This window comes from Castor canadensis, chromosome 13 (genome assembly GCF_047511655.1).
Source record: "Castor canadensis chromosome 13, mCasCan1.hap1v2, whole genome shotgun sequence".
Classification (NCBI taxonomy): domain Eukaryota; kingdom Metazoa; phylum Chordata; class Mammalia; order Rodentia; family Castoridae; genus Castor; species Castor canadensis.
The window spans coordinates 1,307,873-1,324,696 of NC_133398.1; the positions used below are offsets into that span (position 1 = coordinate 1,307,873).

General features: G+C 48.4%; 1 protein-coding gene across 5 annotated transcripts in view; it reads right to left on the reverse strand.

The window, feature by feature from the left end:
- Positions 1–5,094: 5,094 nt before the first annotated feature.
- Positions 5,095–16,824, reverse strand: part of Camsap1 (calmodulin regulated spectrin associated protein 1) — a 60,462-nt gene continuing 48,732 nt past the window's right edge. For all 5 annotated transcript variants that reach the window (XM_074052818.1, XM_074052817.1, XM_020164019.2 and 2 more), the window contains 7 exons: positions 14,403–16,824; positions 12,695–12,831; positions 11,998–12,206; positions 11,600–11,702; positions 9,814–9,929; positions 9,132–9,250; positions 5,095–6,925 (listed from right to left, as the gene is read on the reverse strand). In XM_074052818.1, the coding sequence (XP_073908919.1) occupies positions 6,623–6,925; positions 9,132–9,250; positions 9,814–9,929; positions 11,600–11,702; positions 11,998–12,206; positions 12,695–12,831; positions 14,403–16,824 (3,409 nt within the window). In that variant the 3' untranslated portion in view covers positions 5,095–6,622. The remainder of the gene's footprint in view (positions 6,926–9,131; positions 9,251–9,813; positions 9,930–11,599; positions 11,703–11,997; positions 12,207–12,694; positions 12,832–14,402) is intronic.

Below are 16,824 nucleotides of genomic sequence, written 5' to 3' on the forward strand. Positions count from 1 at the left end.
GCCTGCTGTTTAACGATGCCCCATGAACCTGCTTCCTCCCCTTGGACCCCTGTCCTTGGGTCTTCCCCTCCTCACCCCACTTGGTATCATCACTCAATTAGCCAGGCTATCCAAGCCACGCACACCACGTGCACACACAGGTCCAGCCTCGGTGAACTCCTAAGTCGGCAGGAGGCTGACAAGGCAGGCCTCCCCCGGTGTGCCCAGCCCGGGCTGGCACTCTCCACCAGTTCTCACCTACTGTTCCCGGTCCTTCCTGGTCTGTGAGTGCCCACGTATTTCCAGGAGATGCTTACTTCCACAGCCTTCCACACTCCTTGAGGGCAGGGCCAGAACCTGGTGCTCAACCAGAGCACGGCGGATGTTTGATTCGTGGCTTAAAATCCCTTTCTGTGACCAAATGAATTACACACGGGCCACAGTTGTTTTTCTCGTAAAGGATGGCAACCACTGCTCGTACTTGTGAAGTAATCTTTTGTGAAAAGATTAATTTTGTGTGACTTGCCTACGACTATTGCCCCTCCCTGAGAAGTGCACTCACCTTTCCCTGTGAGCACCCAGTATGTTTGCTTAACAGCACCTAAGGGAGCTTCCACCGGCCTGGGTTCACACTGCCCTCCTAAATTCAGCCCCTGGGAGACTCTGCTCAGGCCCCTGCCCAGCCACGGTCAACCAGGTCCAATCACGCCAGGCAGTGAGGCTGCTCTGACCCCAGGAGCCCAGTGTCACCACCTCCCTTCCGCCTCCCGACCCCCACCTCTGCTTGCCGTGGCATTCAAACACACACAACCCTGCTGACACACACTGGACCTGGGGACAACAGCGCGGTATCCTTGACCTCAACGCAACAGGAAGTTTTAACTCAGCTTTTACCGAATGTCCACCCAGCACCCACAATCAGTGGTCCAAGGTTCAGTAACAAGTGACAGAGAGATGTCCCCACTGTCCCATATGGAGAATCTAGCTGACGTGTGCCCCAGACCTCCTCACCTGCCTACTCACACCTCTGTTCTACTTTGTCCGCTTTGCCCCTTTACACACTGTACTTCACGTGCAACCCAAGAGCAAGAGCAAACTCGTCCTCACCCAAGCCAAACTCAGAACCGCAAGCCTGTGCGGGACAGAGCCCATGCTGTTAGGCAGCAAAAGGCACCTACGAGTTTATGCTCTCCTGGGCCGAGAAACTCACCAAGCAGGAAACAAGAGGCACTGTGAGCTGAGCAAGAATTTAATTTGAAGAAATACATATAAAAATAGCTTTAAAATAATGTCCTTATAAAGTTTGTTGGGTTTTGTTTTTGCAGTACTGGGGGTTGAACTAAGGGCCTTGCACTCGTTAGGCAGGTTCTCCACCAAGTGGGTCACTCCAGCAGCCTAAATAATGTCGTCATGAAATAGCAATGCCAACACACACACATCACATCGCAACCCCAAAACTGCAGCAATGGTTACTCAGCAGGCCAGCCTGGACTGGCAGCTGCTTACCTACTAAGACCGGATAAAATAGTTAATTCTAAATAGAATTTAGAGCAAAAGACTCAAAGGGAAATCGGTGACAAACCTAGGGAACTGTGCTCATTCAGAAAGTGGAACAAGCTGTGTGCAGTGATGTGTGTCTGTCGTCCCAAGCTATGCTATGTGGAGGCTGAGATTGGGAGGATTCCAGTCCCAAATCCAGCACGGGTAAGCCAGTGTGTGAGACCCAATTGTGGAGAGCGGAGTAAGAGAAGCCAATGAGGGCATAACCACAGTTGTAAGATGCAGAGCAGCTGCTTTTCCTAAGATGTTTGCACTTGGAGAAGCAGGAATGCAGGTCTCTCCTGTTACAATGTCCCGCCTTTCCCTGGAACACCGCTGAAGGAGGACATGAGGCTTTTTGGATGAAGGGGGTTTTTGGCTGAAGGGAAACTGCTGGAGGGAGATTGCTGCAGGGGGAAAATGAATTGCTGAAGGGGAACTGCTAAAGCTAAAGAGAACATGGGACAGTGTGAGTCTGAGGGCAAAGACTGTAAGAGAGATTATGCTATAGAACAGCTAAGAGAAAGCACGGGACAGAGCGAGTCTCAGGAAAGGGACTTTAAAGAACAGAAGACTTTAGAAGCATGGTTTTAAAGAATTGTAAAGGAGTAAGGCCTTAAAGAAAAGACAGAGAAAAGCAGAGTAAAGAGAGTAACAGAGATAAGAAGCAATGAGGCTGTTGTGCATCTCTACCCAACGCCCAACACACCTGATCCCACTATCTGTCTGTCTGTCTATCCTGTGTCCTTTCTGCATCTCTCGTTGCCCCCAGTTAGGTTCGGTAATAACCCGGAGTGAGAGAAAGCTCACTCCACCCAATGTCAACAGAATGGGTGTGGCAGTGTGCACCTGTCATCCCAGTGATGGTGGGACATGAAAAACAGGAGGATCTGGTCCAGGCCAGCCTGGGCAAACATCACACCCTAGCTCCAAAACAGCAAGAGCAAAAAGGGCTGGAGGCGTGGCTCAAGTGGCAGAGCACCTGCCCAGCGAGCACGAAGCCCTGAGTTCAAACCCCACTACTGCCAAATAAAATAAATAAAAGTAAAAAGTGGAACAAGTCCTCTGTGAACACCCACTGAGCTGCACATGAGGGCTGTGTGCTTTTCTGTAGGTATGTTCTACTTCCATTTAAAAAGAATGAGAAGTCTTGTAATAAAAACAAGAACATCAACTGGAATAAAAATACAAAAACTAAGTTGTTTCTTGAAAACACAGGTGAGAGCTTTATCAGTTCAACTAAGAATCACTGGTGCTGGCCTTCAGAGAGCTGGGCTACACTTCATTGCCACGGAAACATGGTTTCTGTACTGCTGCTGCTTTTGTGCCAGAGGCAACCCAGTTTTCACTGGAAAGAAATGCTCACCCTAAAACAAATCATTCAGGGATTCCAGCCTGGGCCTGGCCGTGGGGAGTACTGAGTCTATGTTCTCTGCTTAGTTACTCGGCCCCAGCACTTGTGACTTGAGCTAAACACCTCCTTTGTCTCTAAAGGACAGAGAACATGAGGTGCTCACTGAGACCTTTGCTGCTGGAGGCTGTCCCTCTCTGGGTGGCAGGTGGGGGAGGACATTGATTTCTGTAGCCAAAACATCCTTTACCAGTGAAGTCATGAGAAAGGGCATGACAGCAAGCGACTGTGTACTAAAATACTCTGGGGAACCCAAGTCTCTGGTCAGGCCAGCTTCTGCCCTCTGAAATTGCCAACAATGCCCACGGCCCAGGCCTTCACATGAGACAAACTGACAGCCAGAGACAGTTCTGTAGCATGAGGCCCCTTCCACACTTCCACCTCAGACATCAGAAAAGGCCTCTCAGCTGGTGAGGCACCTGCCACGCTCTCTAGGAAAAAAATGATGAGAAGCCAAAGAGTGCGATTCTGGAGACAGCACTTCTGGTCAGTGCTGGCGACTTGGCTCCAGCCACAGGGCAGGGACAGCATTGTTCCTTGATGGCTATGAAACGAAAAAGCTTTAATAAGGTCAGTGTCATCCTACACAGGTCAAACCCGTTTCACAAAGTAAATACAGAATTAATCTGTAAAGTTCTCCAGGTTGATCGACATTCACAACATTTTATTTCAATACTTTCTCCTCCAAATAACCACCACCGTTTTCAGGTAATCAAAGAACAATCCAGAAGTAACTTTTATATTATTCCACTTGTCAATATTGCCTGAGTGAAGAATGTACTTTGGGCCTGAAAAATCTAATCACAGACTGTGCTGCAGTAACCTGGTTAGAACATCAGTCACAAAGACATAGTGGGACACCCTGCCTTCCGTGCAAATGCACACACGCTCACGTCTACACACCCTCACGTCTGCACACACACAACCTACGCAAGCAGAATCCCATCCATGCACACACACACACACACACCTATACACTCCCCCTCACATCTCCACATAGGCAACACACCCACCCATGTGTGCACCTGTATCTGTACATGTGTGCATATGTGTGGACATAACGCCACGTCTGCATATATATTTGTAAAAACTTCTTTTATCTGAAAAAAGATCCTGGGCTCCTTAGAATCTGCCTGCTGAGGATTTTCACAGGGAAGTCATCACACATGGAGTCCTTTGGTTGACACTGCCTGGGCAAAGTCACATCCTAAAAGGGTGGCACGGCTGATGATAAACAGCCTTCCCACTACAGGAAATCCACAACACCGCTCAGCACATGGAAGAGCCTGGAAAAGGCGTAATGCTCATAAAGACAGGCAAGACACAGAAGTAACAACCTCACCAGCATGCCAGCCAGAAAGTCTGCCACAAAATGGAGTCTTGTGCCTGAAACTTCCGCTGATAATAAAAAATGGCTGCCGTGCCAAAGAAGGCAGGGAGTGCCCCTCAGCCCCCAGCAATGAGTCCAGACTCAATGGTGTTCTGACAGCACTGCCGAGTCCTGTACACTAAAAGTTTTCAGGACTGGCCACATGGCAGCTCACTGCATCAGAAGTTAGGTAGGAATGCAACTTCTAGCTCTTTGTCAGAAAACAGTCTTAACTTTTCATTAAAACAATTAAAAAATGGAAAAATGAGACCTGCTGAAACTATTCTAAGAACAGCATTGGGGGAATAAAGGGGAATAATGGAGGGCATGAATCTAACTAAGATGTACTGCAAGCACTTTTGTAAATGTACCAATATGTCCCCAGTACAGCAATAATATAATATAAAATAAAATAAAAACAATCATATTCCACTGACTTCACTAGGACTAGGTAAGATAAAAACCATGTGCAGAGCTGGGAGTGATGACACATGCCTGTAATCCTAGCACTTGGAGACTGAGGCAGGAGGATCATGAGTTCAAGGCCAGCCTGTGATACATAGAAAGACCCTCTCCTAAAGAAAAAAATAAATAAAGAAAAGCCAGGTGCAGCTGCCTCAAATCCAGGAGCTGGGTGACACTCATTGGCAGAATGAGTTATAACAATTTGACACATATGATTAATAGAAAACAAACCAGCTTATTACTTTATTACATTTTAGTGCTTTCCCAAAACAAATAAATAGGGTCATAGGACACCAAGCGCACAGTGAGAATGAAGCACACGTATGGAAAGTGTGGTGACACAGCCACGACTTTAATGCTCAGCACTGGAGGAGTTGTACAGCCTTACTTATTTACAGCACAGCGCCTGTAATGCCTAACACGATATATACAAAGTCGCAATGAAGGAAGAAGCCAAAGTAAGACCTTGGCTTCCCTGTAGTGTTTTTGTACCATGTTCCTTCTTTCCTTTGTACACAACTCATCTTTCTGTCTACATAATATTATTGGCAATTACACTTTTTCTATTACTGTCAATTTTTTCTGCAGTTCAAGACAGATTCAAGTAACACTCCCAAGAAGATATGTGCAAAACTAAGATAAGTGGCTCCAGGATCTTGCAGCAGCTGGGCCATCACACAGGCGTCTCCAGCACGGCTGAGGCCAGGATGGACCTGCTCCCTAGGAACATCTGCTCTGGAGTAGCGCCAGCTACTGCTGGGGCCAACGTGGAAAGAGCCCAAAGCCCTTCCACTTACTTGGAGTGCTGGAGTAATTGCAAATAACCACGTAATTGTTTTTAAAGCGGCAACAAAACAAAACGACCAACCTCACCTGAGACTGCACACCCCACAGAGCATGCTGCTCCTCCAGAAGCAAGAACTGAGACAGGCAAGTCAGGACGTCACACACCACAAAGGAACTGTCAGCCCAAGTGCAGCACCTCTTGAGAGAAACATGCTCAGAGGGAAAGTCCACTACTGTACCAAAATCTGTCTTTATTAAAGTGAGCAAATCGTCGACGCACTAAGCCAAAATTCCAATCAATCAGTGGTGGCCATGGCTGGCCTGGCACCTATGCTAAGTGTGGCCAGCACCAGCTAGTCGTACCCAGGTCACCACCCTCACGATTGCATGTCAGAAATAATCATCTCTATATTTGTAAACGTCATTTTAGCAGAAGACAGACTTTGCCATTTCAGTGCTTTTAGTGAACTGGTATTTTCAGTAAACTTTTTCTGAGCAGCAAGAAACAAGGATTTTTTTTTTTTTTTTCAGAAATCTTAGAACTGGATATAAAGGTTGGCAGTAGACACAGTCAATAAATATCATACAGTTTCTCAAATGAAAAAGATTTCCCATATGAGCTCCTTTTATGAAGACATTCAAACACCCTGACCCGAGAGTAAGCCTCGGCCCTATAATCACAAAAGATTACAGCTGCCCACTGTGGGGCATCAGGCAATGTGCAAAGGGGGTGAGGGGAGAGGCCAGTGAGTAGATCACATTTAAATTATTCTGAAGAACTTCAAGTAAGGGAGATGCACAGCCCGGAACCTTGCTCTGTGGACATCCCCCATCTGAGGGTCTCAGTGGACAGCAAGGACCACAGCTGCCAGGCCACAGAAACCATGGCATTGACTCCTCTGTCTCCCCGCCCAGCATTCCTGTGTGCGGGGAGGAAGGAAGGCTCTTCTTGTGTTGTCTAGGGGGCCTCTGTATAAAAGGTCTGTGGCTCCACACACTTCGTACCCAAATGGATGAAAACAATAAATACGGATCCCGTCGGCACATCCTCGCAGACTCCTGCCGTGTCGTGGTCACTTACGAGTCTGAGTCTTCTTTGGCACCCCGGGCCGCTTGGGTTGCCACAAGTGGTTATGGATTGTGAGTGCATCCACACTGACGGACATGGTCTTGGCTGGGATCTGGTTAAACTGTTTTCGGTCCGAGCTATATTTATACAGCTTGTCAATCATCTTTTTGGTGATGCTCTTTGGCCCAGTGCCAGTGAGTTTGTAGATTTCTTCAGTGTCAGGATAGTAGCAATAAAGCGCCCTGAACTGGCAGCCAGCATCACGAAAGAGTATGATGTAGTGGTTGGCGTCACACTTCTCCAGCTCCTGTGTTGGGGTGGGAGGAAGAGACGAGAGATGTGAATGTCATTTCTAGGATCCAAAGTCTCCACAGTGGACCAATGGGTGCTACACTAAGGCAGGCGAATGGCCAGGTAAGCCCCACCTGTAAGAAAACTCTTTTCTTACATCAACTGCCACCTTATTTTAGAAAATACGATTTATCCACTTAATGGAGCATTATACACCACTGAGAGTTTATCTAGGAAATTTAAGTAAGATAGAAAAAAATGCTTCTATGACAAGGTGAAGAATCACATGAGAAGATGCTGCACATCACCAGTCATGGGAAAAGCAAATCAAAACCACAGGAGACACCAGCTCACACCCACCGGGATGGCTAGAATGGAAGGCAGTAAGGAGCGGTGGTAAGAACTGGGTGTAAGATGGTACGGCTGTGGGAAAGAGGCCAGCTACTCCATACACTATTAAACACAGAGCTACCTTGCGACCCAGCAGCTTCTCTCTTTATATGTAATCAAGAGAAATGAAAACACACATGCTCACCATCTACAATAGTCAGCAGAAACGACCCAAATATCCATCAACTGATGAATGCATAAACATGTGGTCTGTCCACATAATAGACTATTATTCAGCCATAAAAAGGGAACAGCATTCTGACACGCAGTGCAACACTGCTAAATCTCAAAAACAGAAGCCAGACACAAAAGGTCACACGTCCTATGATTCCCTTTATATGAAGAGTCCACAATAGGCAGAACCAGAGACAGACTGCAAGCAGATGAGTGGTGCACAATTCTACAAATGCACTAAAACCCACAGAATTTGAAAGAGTCAATTTTGTGGTCTGTGAACAGCATCTCAATAGAGATGTTACCAACAAAAAGAACCTGAAGCAAACATGACAACTGTTGATGCTTGTTACAGCTTCTTGTGCAGCGTTCTGAACTATGAAACATGCCACTAAATGTTTTATCAATATTTAGAAACAGGTCTTCTTCGTGCCTAAAAATATGAGCACATTTCCTGAAGTATGGTCCGGGGAATCCTGAGCAGTCTGCAGGAACCTCAGCTCATGGCCCTTCCCCTTGTGGCACTAGGGAGTCTCTGCTCTCTGCTATCTTGGGGAGCTACCTTGGAGATCTCCCAGAAGCCACATGACACAGGAGGTTGTGACAGATTAAGAGTAGAAGCAGCTCTCTTCCATAAAGCCAGAAATAAGAAGATATGTTAAAAATGTAAAATGTGGGTTTATTATTTTAAATATTTTTAAAGATCAGTAGAGAACAGCATGTAACCCTGTATACACAGCACTGATTACAACTACGTAAACACTGTGTTTGACTAGGAACAGAAATGGCACCAGCCGAGATGGTGAGGGATGAACAGCATATCCATTGCACTTTATATCAAGGGCACCCGACAGTGAACAGCACATGGCCCCTGTGCTGTGAGGGTATAATTTAGAGCAGGGAGACCACTGTCATGGAAGATGACACTCAACACTACAAAGACTAAGAGCATTGCACCTGACTCAAAACCTGGGTGTCTACATATCCACCCTGGCGCTGTTCCTCCTACCTTCAACAGCACAGGAGGGTCTCCATGCTCCCCCTATCTCCAGTCACACTGCCCTCAGTTGCCAAAATATTCCACCATTGTTCTCCACTTACAAAAAGACTCATCTCTGGTGGGGCCTGGCTCAGTGGTACAGCACTTGCCTAGTATGCACAAGGCCCTGAGCTCACCCCTAGCCCCACAAAAAAACCCAAAAAACTGAAAGAATTCCCCATCTGAGGGATGAGCCCCCCGCCATTAGGACCTAGACTCTGCCACTCCTGTCACCTCTGACCCATATGGGCCCACACCCCTGGATGGACAAGTCTTTTCTCCCAGCCTGGAAGGCCTTACCTTTAGGTCTTGGCTATGTCCCAAGTGGAGGGACCCATTAAGTTCCTATGCATCCATGCCACACTTTTCTGTCAAAATTCTGCTCTTCCCTGGGGCTATCCCAGCCCCCATACCCACAGGAACTCTGTGCCCATTAACTTAGAACACTGTCCTCTATAATCAGGAGAAAAAGACCCAGAAGCTACTGAACAACTAAGTTAAAATAACACAAGAGAACCTTCCCCTATGCAAATAATAATGACTGCCTCCTTTAGAGAGAACTGGTAATCTCTGACACTTTTCATTCTACATAAAAAATGTGGTGAAGTTTGATACTTGCCTCCAAGATTGAATTCTTGTGGGGTTCGTTCACTTTTCCAGCCAGACAGCAGTGGGATACAGCATTATGGATGATCGGTTTGTTTGATTTGCTACTGGGCTCCTTAAAGAGCTTAGGACCTAAGAAAACCAGGGCAAGATCTGCAAAATTAATGTTCTAATGCATAAACACACACGAAAGAAAGGCAACAATTTCTCAAAACCAAGAAACAGAAAAGTGTAATCACAGACAGTCATTCTTTTTTGAAATAGGCAATAAGGACCACTTCAAATCTAGTCCAGAGAATTCCCATTATTTTAAAAATGCAAAGGACAACAGTGATTAATAGTTTGTTTATCCACTTTCTACTTTGCATTTCTTTACTATAAAAATGACAACCCCAGGAAAATACTTTTTAAAAGTCTAAGAAGGTCCAAGTGTCCAGGGAGCCCTACTCTGAAGGCCACAAGGAGCCAGCACCACCCACCGCCTACAGGGCTGACATCAAGGAGAGGCCAGGTCTTTCTAGCTCCACAGTGCACCCGCCGTGGACACTCAGCAGTCAGCATAGCTCTCTGTCACTAAATAAACACTTACTAGAAAAATACCGTTAGACCCAATTAAAGACATATTTTAAAGAGCACCACACCAAAGTTCACGGCTCTGTGCAGAACGTCCTCTAAGGAGGGCATGTAGCTGTCACCTGTGTACTCGGCCACAGAGGCCAGGGAAGAAGCTGCCGATGCCGTTTCCCAGTCTCGGTCTGTGCTCCTGCTTGGGTTGCGGCTCAGAATGGGCAAGGCTTCTAAGGATTCAACTCTGGGCAGAAAAGGACAGAAGATGGGCACAGTATAGCCACAGGCCACAGTTCCACCACAACCAGCAAGCAGCTATGGCTCCCGTCACTTAGAACAGGCCACCTGTACCATCAGGGTGAGAAGAGCAGCTCCAGCTGGCCTTCCAGAGAAGATGGAAGGCTTGGGTGGGCACCCTCCACATGTACTCAGGCAAAATGCATAAAGCAAACAGAGCAATGAAAGGTGAAGGGGATTTGCCCCTTACAGAGGACAATGTTTGCCTCCATTAGCCTTAGTCCAAGGGAGCAGGGCACATAGTACTGCAGACTCAAGAAGCCAGAGGCCAAAGTTCAGGCCATCTATGTTGCCATGCAGTTAAGGACAAGACCACAGGGAAGGAGAGGCCACAGTGTTCCACTCTAAAAACTCACTCCTCAAACACTCTGATACTTGGTGGATCTGGGGCTGCACCTGTATGAAAGTCCCTACCTTGCACAGCAGGCAGCAAGGTCAGAAAGCGAGACAACTGCTCAGATACTAGGCTGCCCTCTCCAATGGAGGCAGACAGGACTAAGGGTAGAACCCAGTTAGGCGAATGATTTCCACAACAAAACTCTAGGTAGGATCCAGGTCCCTGAGAGGAGTCCTCTGCAAAGCCAGTAGACAAGAAGCCACCACACATGTGAAAAGGCACAAACAAACAAACAACAATAAAAAACAGCCCAGTCACAGAGGAAACAGGCTGCATGGTGGGCACATGTAAGTACCAGGAAACGTGGCAAGGAAAAGCCTGGCTACAACAGGCCAATAGTACACAAGAGGTAGCAAGGCATGAAAGGCTCAGCTGCAGTTCCTAAAGCCCTTAACTAAAAGTTCACTGATGTCTAAACAGATCACTGGAAAATTCATTTCTAATCACAGAAGTTTAACAGCCTCTGGGAAAGTGGCAAACGACAGCTTACATGAGTCAAGTAACTAGGATGGGTGCTGGGCCCACCTGACCTGCTGCTCCAGTAAGACTAAGATACCCTCGCTCAGACCATTCCAGCCAAGAGCACATAACAAGCCAAGAGCACGTAATGCGATCTAATCACAGCGAGCCAGCTGAAGCAGGCTACAAAACAACCGGTCTGTATTCTCAAAAGTGTCATGGTCAAGAAAGGCAAAGAACTATCCAGTTCAACAGATGAGACTGGAGAAAACAGCTGTCAAAGACATTATGGGACAACTGATGACAACTGGACATGGACTTCAGATGAGATAAAAGTGCTACTTTGATAAGTGTGATTATGCCAGCAGACATCCATGGCCTGTAGTACTATGTGCCCTGTTCCCTTGGGCAAAGGCTAATGGAGGCAAACGCTGCCCTCTGAAGGGGCAGATTAGCGTGCACAACAGAAGGGGCTAGAACCTCTCACTTGTAAGCTAGAACCTCTCACTTGTAAGCCATTAAGCAATGTGGATGTACTTGTGGAATGGGAAAGGCAAGGGGAGAAAATGACATAGCAAATGTCACAAAATTTAGCCCACTGTTGAACTTGGCTGTGGGGCAGTTAGGGGTTCCTTCTGGAAGTTTGAAACTCTTATCAAAATTGAAGTTAAAAAAGCTTCTCTCCTTCCATCTCTTAACCTGAAGCTTCACTCTCCTCCTCTAAATACATCCCACTGTGCCCAGTTTCTTGGCCTCCTTACCGTTGAGAAGGTGTGCCTCCCGAATGAATACTCTCGGGTTCTGTTGTTGCTGCAGAGGCCAAGGACAGGCTGGAACCAGAATGAGTCTGACTCAAGTTATCGGCTGCAGGGACAGGAAACAGGCAAAGTGTGTAAAGCTTTCACCAGACTTGTCCTGGCAACTCTGACCCAGATAAGCCTGGCTTCCTAGTGCCAGTCCCAGCCATCCCCAGCCAGTCCCCTGGAACACCTCACCATCTGAGCGTCACACTTGGGTCTGTTTTCTTACCTATTCAACGGGATAATCTCCTGCACCCTTCCCACCCACAGAAAGCTATGAGATAAAGAAGCTGAGCATATAAAGCAGGGGCAGCATCCCAGTGAAGGTGAGGTTGAAGAAGCACGCCACAGCTGCTTACGAGTGGAGGAACACTTGGTTCCAGAGTCACTACATGACTCTTCTCGATGCACGGACTTGGGCCGGGGCTTTTTCGGCTTTGATTTAGGTTTGCCAAGTCCTTGCTCCTCTAAAATCTGTTGTTGCTTCCTCCGCAAGTACTCCTGCTTAATGAGCTCTCGCCGTGCCTTCTCCTCTTCCTTCCGAATGCGGTCTTCTTCAGCTTTCCGTCTGAGAGCAAACCGGGTTCACAACAACCTGAGTTAGAAGGACTCTTCCAAACAACAAATCTACCACCTCCTCCTCCCATAGTTCCCAACCCAGGCACTTTTCCTGGGTTCTCCCCACAGACCACTGGGACTGAGGGAGTTTCCATAGGTCGTCAGGACACAGCAGGCTCTGGATTGAACCACCTGTGTTAAACTCAGCCTCCCTTGAGAGTTCTGCAACCATGGCCAACATACTTCAGCCTCAGTATCACAATGGGAACAAAACAAATACAGCTCATGGGGCTGCTGTGAAAATTAACAATGACTCAAGGGATAAGCTTGGCACGACAGCCTCAGACTTGTGCTACTTGACTAGTGTGTGATGAGACGGGACAGCAGGTGTGAGGAGTAGAGGTGGCCAAAGGACACTTCTGCAACTGGGACATGCCACCCTGCTCTTTCATGCCACCCTCCTGGACATGGAAGGAGGCCACCAGGAGAGAAGACTACCGGGCTTCATCCCGTTTGAGCTCCACTTCAGCCTCCAGCTGCTGCTTGCGAAAACGAGCCTCCTCAGCCTTGCGCTGCTGCTTCAGGAGGAAGGCTGCCCGCTTCTTGGCAAGCTCATCCTCTGCCTTCTGCTCATCCTACAAAGTAGATGTCATTTTGTAGTCAGTAACAGCCAGGGAACACCACTGAGCTATCCAGCCCAGGCTTCCTCTGACCCAGCACAGATGTCAATGTCAACTTAGAAAATTATAACTTAGCATAGCCAAGAACTTTTCCTGTTTTCAGCCAATGAATGAAAATATCTTTATAGACTGTAACACAATGGAAAAGAAGCCATGCCATCCGACAGGCATTCAGTCAACCAAGTTTCCAAATGTGGTTTGCCTAAAAAACTCCGTATCTATTTCCACAATCTGCGCTAGCAGCCGAGGTGACTGCTTACATTGTAAGAGCACAGCCACCAGCACAGCAGGTGTCTTGTGAAGTCTGAAACTTGTGCACAGTGATCAGGACAGCAGACACCATTAGGACACAAGAGAAGCCCGCAGCTCATGCCTCTCTCCAACTCTGAGGAAGAAAGTCCGATATAGAAGCAAAAACTGCTCCTAAAGTTTCTCTGTTTGCCCAGTCTCTCCACACGAGGGGTTGGCAAACTGCTCCTGGCAGGCCACATCTGGCACAAGTGTTTTTGTGCCACCTTCACCCTACAAAGTTTTTATATTTTTAAATGGTTGAAAACTACCAATCAAAAACATTTTGTGAACAAGAAAATTACATGAACTGCAGATGTCAGGTTTACGAGAAAAGCCGCAGTGGCTGTGCCAGCTGTCCTATTCCGTGATGCCTGTGGTTGGCTTTGGTAGGTGAGACCTCAGTGTGGAGGCCTCCCTACACATTTCCTCCTGGTTTTGACTCTTTAGGGAATTTGCTCAAAAATGTTCTTTTTTTTTTTTTGGTGAGACTGGGGTTTGAATTTACGGCTTTATGCTTGCAAAGCAGTCACTCTACTGCTTTAGCCACACCCAGTCCATTTTTCTTGATTATTTTGGAGACGGTCTCATGAACTATTTGTTAGGATGGCCTCAAACCTCAATCCTTCTGATCTCAACCTCCCAAGTAGCTAGGATTATAGGCATAAGCCACCAGTGCCCAGCAAAAAGTGAAACTATTGAGATAGCCTCACAATTAGGTGAGGTGACAACACCCCACAACTACCTGACACACCCACTACCAACTTTTTTTTTTTTTGCCCCCCCCATTACTGAGGTTTAGACTCAGGGTTGTGCTTGCTAGGCAGGCGCTTTACTGCTTGAGCCACATCCCAGGCCTTTTTGCTCTGGTAATTTTGACGACGGGGGTCTTACTTTTTGCTTAAGCTGTCCTTAACTGAGATCTTCCTATTTACACTCCCACATAGGTGGGATGACAGGCACACAACACCACGCGCAGCTTTTTTCCACTGAGATGAAGTCTCACAAACTTCTGTTTTACCCAGGCTGACCTGGAACAGCAATCCTCCCACTCGGTCTCTTGTGTAGCTTGGGATGACAGGCATACAACATCGTGCCCAGCTATTGCTTGAGGTGGGGTCTCTCAAACTGTTTGCCTGGGCTGGCCTCAAACCTCGATCTTCCCGATTTCAACCCCTCAAGGCAAGTAGCTAGGGTTAGGAGTGTGAGCTAATTGGCATTGGGCTCAACTCGCTTACCTTGAAGAAGAAGCCAACCCCAGGCTTCTGGTCACTGTCCCCAATGAGCTCTGCAGAGCCATCATGGCCCATCACCTGTCCATCCTCATCAGGGGCCTTCAGGTCAGACAGGTCCACTTCAATGAGGTTGGCCTTGCTCCTCAGTGGCTCTTCCACCAGGACGCTCTCTTTTCCTGTGATGGCCAAGGAGTTCAACCCTGCCTCTTTCACACCAGTGTCCAAACCGTCCTTGAAGTTCTTCTGTTCTGATATAATGTTAGCATCTTTAGAAGAGGACAGAACAAATGTCCGTTGGTTGCTTTCATCATGGAGCCTATAACTGTCAAAGAGACACTTCTCAGGGGGGTCACTGCTGGGGTCTGCAGCACTGTCCGCACCTGGGTCTGAGGGGGTCCGTGGGTGGTTGCTTGGGGGGAAAGACCGCAGATGGGGGAGGGTCTCCACATTGGGTGTAGGGGTTTTGCTCCGGGAGGAGCCCTGCTGCCTGTCTTTTGGAACCTTCAGCTCAGCTGGTCTTCCTGAGCGTGAGTTCCGGCCTTGGCCTAACCGGGGAGGTTTGCGGTGGCCAGCCACCCCAGTGGGAGAGAGTGGTTCGACAAGGTGGATTGGGGCCTTCACTTTTTGATCCTGGGAGTTATTTTTAGAGCCTGGCGTTGGCACAGTCGGGGGCTTCAGGAGAAGCTGCTCCTGCTGCTGGGAGATCTTCAGTATAGCCTGCTGCAGTGTGCTGATGGTCTCATTCAGCTTCTCAATGGACAGGTCGCACTCATCCACGTCCACAGCCGCAGTGACACTGTCCTCCAGGAGAGCAGCAGAGATCACCCTATGCTTCTCTATGTCATGCAGAGGAGCTGGGTCTTTGGGTTTATGAAGCTGGGTGAGAGCCAGGCCTTCTCTGTCCACCTCTTGAGGCTCACTGAGATCTCTCTGCTCTTCCATGATGAGAAATCCTTCAGCTTTAGAAACACTGTCATCAAAGTCCTCCCCATTGTGCTGTGCATACTCCTTTGTGAAGTGCTCAGGCCTCAGTGGCTGAGGGGTGCCATCAGTCTTGCCCTTCTTCACCACGTGCAGAAAGGCAGCCTTGCCCAGCTTCAGGCGCTGCCGTGCCGACAGGGCCTCCATCTTCTTCTTTTGGGCTTCTATCGCCCTGCGCTTCTCCTCCAGCTGCATGTGCAGCTGCACCAGCTCGGACGCCAGCAGGCTGGCAGCATCCCTGCTGTGCCGGCCAGGACTTTGCTCTCTCTTTTGCCTCCATGTTGTCAGAGGGGCTGGGCAGCTCTCGGATGCATCCGGCGTGGTCTTCTGGGAGCTACTGGTGCTAGACTTGGTCTCACAGCTGTTGAGCCGCTGGAGCTTCCTTTCGGCGAAGCTGGTCATCTTCACACTGCCACTCGCCATGGACATACTGCTGAGTTGAGAGGCTGTGCTCAGACATGGGCTTGAGCGTCCACTGGCATCATCCTTATCTTCGTGTTCCTTTACCTTCATATCTTCTTGTAGTTTGGCCGATTCTTCCTCACCAGCATATCTGGGAATAACCACAGGATGGTCCTCGCCAATGAAATCCTGCTCTGCATCGTCTACATCCACCACATCAGAGTCAGAATCCTGCCTCAAGATAGTCCATGGCTCTGAGTCATGAGAGCTGGGGCTCTGCGAACTAACATATAATCTCCCCTCTGTGTCATCATCAGCTCTGCCTACATGAAGGAAGAAGCCATCAGCAGCCTGTCCCTGAGGTAACAGATCGAATCCACCAGCAACCAGAGGACTCCCATCCACTTCTATAGCTTCTGCTGACCGCAATCCCGCCTCTGTGGGGTCAATGCTTGCAGCAAACTCTGAACAAGGGATTGGGGTGAAAGTCCTATTCAAATCACGACTGCCATGACTGCTGGCCACTCTCCTCCGAAGGGAGGGCTGGGAGCCCTCATTGGCCCTCTTGGACGTGATGCCCCTTGGTCTCCCTTCTCCACGTTCATCCTCCTTAGTAATAATCTGCTTCTCTTTTGCAGGCCTAAGCACTGCTGGCATCAGGGGCTCTAAGAAAAAACTGTCAGGCTTACCCTCCAGGGTGTCTGTCTGTCTTTGGGGAGACCTCGCGCTTGCCATCAGGCCTTGGGTCCAAGGTGAGGCCCTGGGGACCTCTGGGTCACCACAGTGGGGAGACACATCTGTCCTGATGATGGCCATAAGCTCTTCCTCCTCATCCTCAATGTTGACATTGCTTAGGAGGCTTTTCCCATTGGTCTTTCCAGTTGTGGGATGGGGCTGGTTCTGTGGGGTCAGGTGGACAACGTTGGATGCCAAGCTGTCTTTGCTGATGGAACGGGCCAAGCTGATACTGTCACCAGAGCCAGGGTCCACGTCACAACTTGCAGCATGATGGAGAGTAAAGGGTGTTGGCTGGGACACGGGC